This window comes from Labrus bergylta, chromosome 3 (genome assembly GCF_963930695.1).
Source record: "Labrus bergylta chromosome 3, fLabBer1.1, whole genome shotgun sequence".
NCBI lineage: Eukaryota > Metazoa > Chordata > Actinopteri > Labriformes > Labridae > Labrus > Labrus bergylta.
In genome coordinates, this window is record NC_089197.1 from 27,810,942 (window position 1) to 27,813,452 (window position 2,511).

At 42.9% G+C, this 2,511-nt stretch overlaps 1 protein-coding gene across 1 annotated transcript; it reads right to left on the bottom strand.

The window, feature by feature from the left end:
* Positions 1–283: 283 nt before the first annotated feature.
* Positions 284–1,771, bottom strand: LOC136178620 (putative nuclease HARBI1). Its single transcript, XM_065953260.1, has 4 exons — positions 1,605–1,771; positions 1,444–1,514; positions 728–993; positions 284–523 (listed from the first exon to the last, which is right to left on the bottom strand). The coding sequence occupies exons 1-4, from the start codon at positions 1,769–1,771 to the stop codon at positions 284–286; spliced, it is 744 nt and encodes a 247-aa protein (XP_065809332.1).
* Positions 1,772–2,511: the final 740 nt, after the last annotated feature.

Sequence of the window (2,511 nt, forward strand, 5' to 3'; positions counted from 1 at the left end):
AAACGGGAGTGAACACGGAGGGAGGAGAGGCCACCGCTGCATCCTGGAAATGGTATGCCCTGATGGACGAGGCACGTCCGTTCACCATTGACTCTTCAGGCCAGGATGTAGTGGTGATCTCTCCTGCCTCCCCTGTACAGACATGACTAAAACACAGTTACTTCTAAGTGAAATCCAAATACGCAAAATGTGAAACAGGCACTTTTATTAACAGAAAATGCAATGTGAACAAGCAAAACCTAAATCTCCATAAATAAAAGTAGTGGAAATGATAATATATATATTAATAGTTACGGTCCTCCAGTGCTTGGATGACCCCAATAGGTGCAAAAACTTCTGGTGCCAGCCTGTCCCTCATGTTGTCCCCTGGTGTTTGATCATCAGGGTTGTTCGGGTGGTCATCACCCTGGTCATGGAAGGACCCCTCCTCCACCTCTGGCTCCACCAAATCCCCATTGTTGATGGAGAGGTTGTGGAGGAAGACACAGGTCGACACCGCTGCTGGAACAAAGGTTGGCTTGATCTACAGGAAAAAATACAAGTTTAATGTAGCTGTATAATGAAAGTAAACATGATTGAATAGCTTGCATTACGCTGTTCTTTTGTTTTCATTATTGTCTCAGAATGTCCATACCTGTATTACTTTGCTGCTTATATTTAATAGCCACTGCTCAGCACTTATTCAACTAGTGTGTACTTAGATTTACATATTAATGCTGTCTCTCACCTCCAGGGCCTTGAGGAAGATGCTGCGCCACCGCGTCTTCATCATGCCAATTGCCCTTTCCACCACACACCGTGCTTTGGCATGATGCCAGTTGTATGAACAGGGTTTTGCACCGGCTCCCTGAATGGGGTCATCAGGCTGATTGGTGCAGCCAGGCAGGGATACCCCCATCCCCAACAATACACCAGCCATGTGGGAGGTAGAGTTGGTGTACGTACAGAGAACTCCACCGCAGGATCCTGCATCGTGGACAGAGCCTGGAAGTCCTGTGAACAAAGGTGATGTATTGTGAATATGTCACTGTACTTGACATGGTACAAGACAGATTATGTTGAAAATGCCTGTCTCAAGCACTTCTGAAATGTGACATCACAAGATTAGATCACATGATTATACAATATCTTTTAAAGTAATTACAATGTTTACAATCATGAGATAAGTAGAAATTCACACATGAACATAATGATGTTGCAGTTGTTGGGTGATAAATACAAATCACAGTAAGTGTGAGTCCTGGTCCACATTCACTTTAATTGTATGTGCGATGACTGCAACACCTTTTTCTTGTGAAACTCCAGCAGTGTTAGGTGGACTTATAGTTATCCCAACCTTCCATAGGTATTAATGTCAGTAAATGATGACTGAATTATTTATCAGATCAACAATCTCTTTAGCAGTGTAAACTGTACTAATACATTTCTGACTTTCATTTCTACCTGTATATGTATTAAGGAAGCGGCCTTTGTGACCACACACCACCAGCAGCTGAATGGAATGGAAGAGCTTCCTGTTGAACAACACAAAATGTAATTGATGCTCACATTGATATGGGATTAAAAACAGGTTTATATGAAGTGGTATTTTGTATGCAGGTTACCTGTTAAGGTAGTCTTCTTTGTTTGCTGCAGGTGGCTTGATTCTAATGTGTGTCCCATCAATGCTGCCAGCCACTCTGCAGAAGGCATGAGAGCCAGCCAGGTGGGCAAAGCCTTCCCCTATTCCCTCTAGCTCATCAGCAGCAGGCAGATGAACCACCCTCTTCATGATGCTGATGATACTTCCAGCGACTCGATGAACAACATCATGAACTGTGGTGATGAGGACATCAAAGGCTCCTGACACCACCCGATACGAGGTGGCACTGGCCAGTCAGTATAAATATATCCCCACTTCGAGGTCTTTGCTCCAGCCATGGTCCTTGGTGTATCCCAGACACTCCACCAAGGCCTTCACTGTCTGCCTTGACAGACGGAAGTCTTTCTTTAGTTCTCCATCTCCCAGGTAGAGGCGGACAGTAGCGCTGTGGCCATTCAATTAGAGGTATTGTCCTCACAGGCCACGCTGAGTAGGGACAAGATGTTTCAGGTGTCTGAACTTGTGTTTCCAAAGTGAAAAGTGTTTTACAATTCATGAAGTGTTTTTTGGTTACTGATATAATACTGTTGTCAGTTTGCTGTGAAATTCACTGTTTGAATTTAGTTCATTGTTAAGAAATGAAGTGGTTACTAATAAACATACTTGTCACACAATAGTATTTATTGACTTATCTGAGTGTATATACCTTCAATATTTGAGGTGAGGAGCTTACATTAACTTCCTTACATAATCCCAGTTTACCCTTACAAATATTTAATGTGTCCTGAAACAATGACAAATAGTTGATACCCAGTTTCATTAAAGCAGAATTACAAGAATGATGGACCGTAGCCTTCGCCAGATGAATGAGATCTGTCTCCGTTACATTTACTGCGCCCTGATGACAATCAAATACCGCTGAATTAACT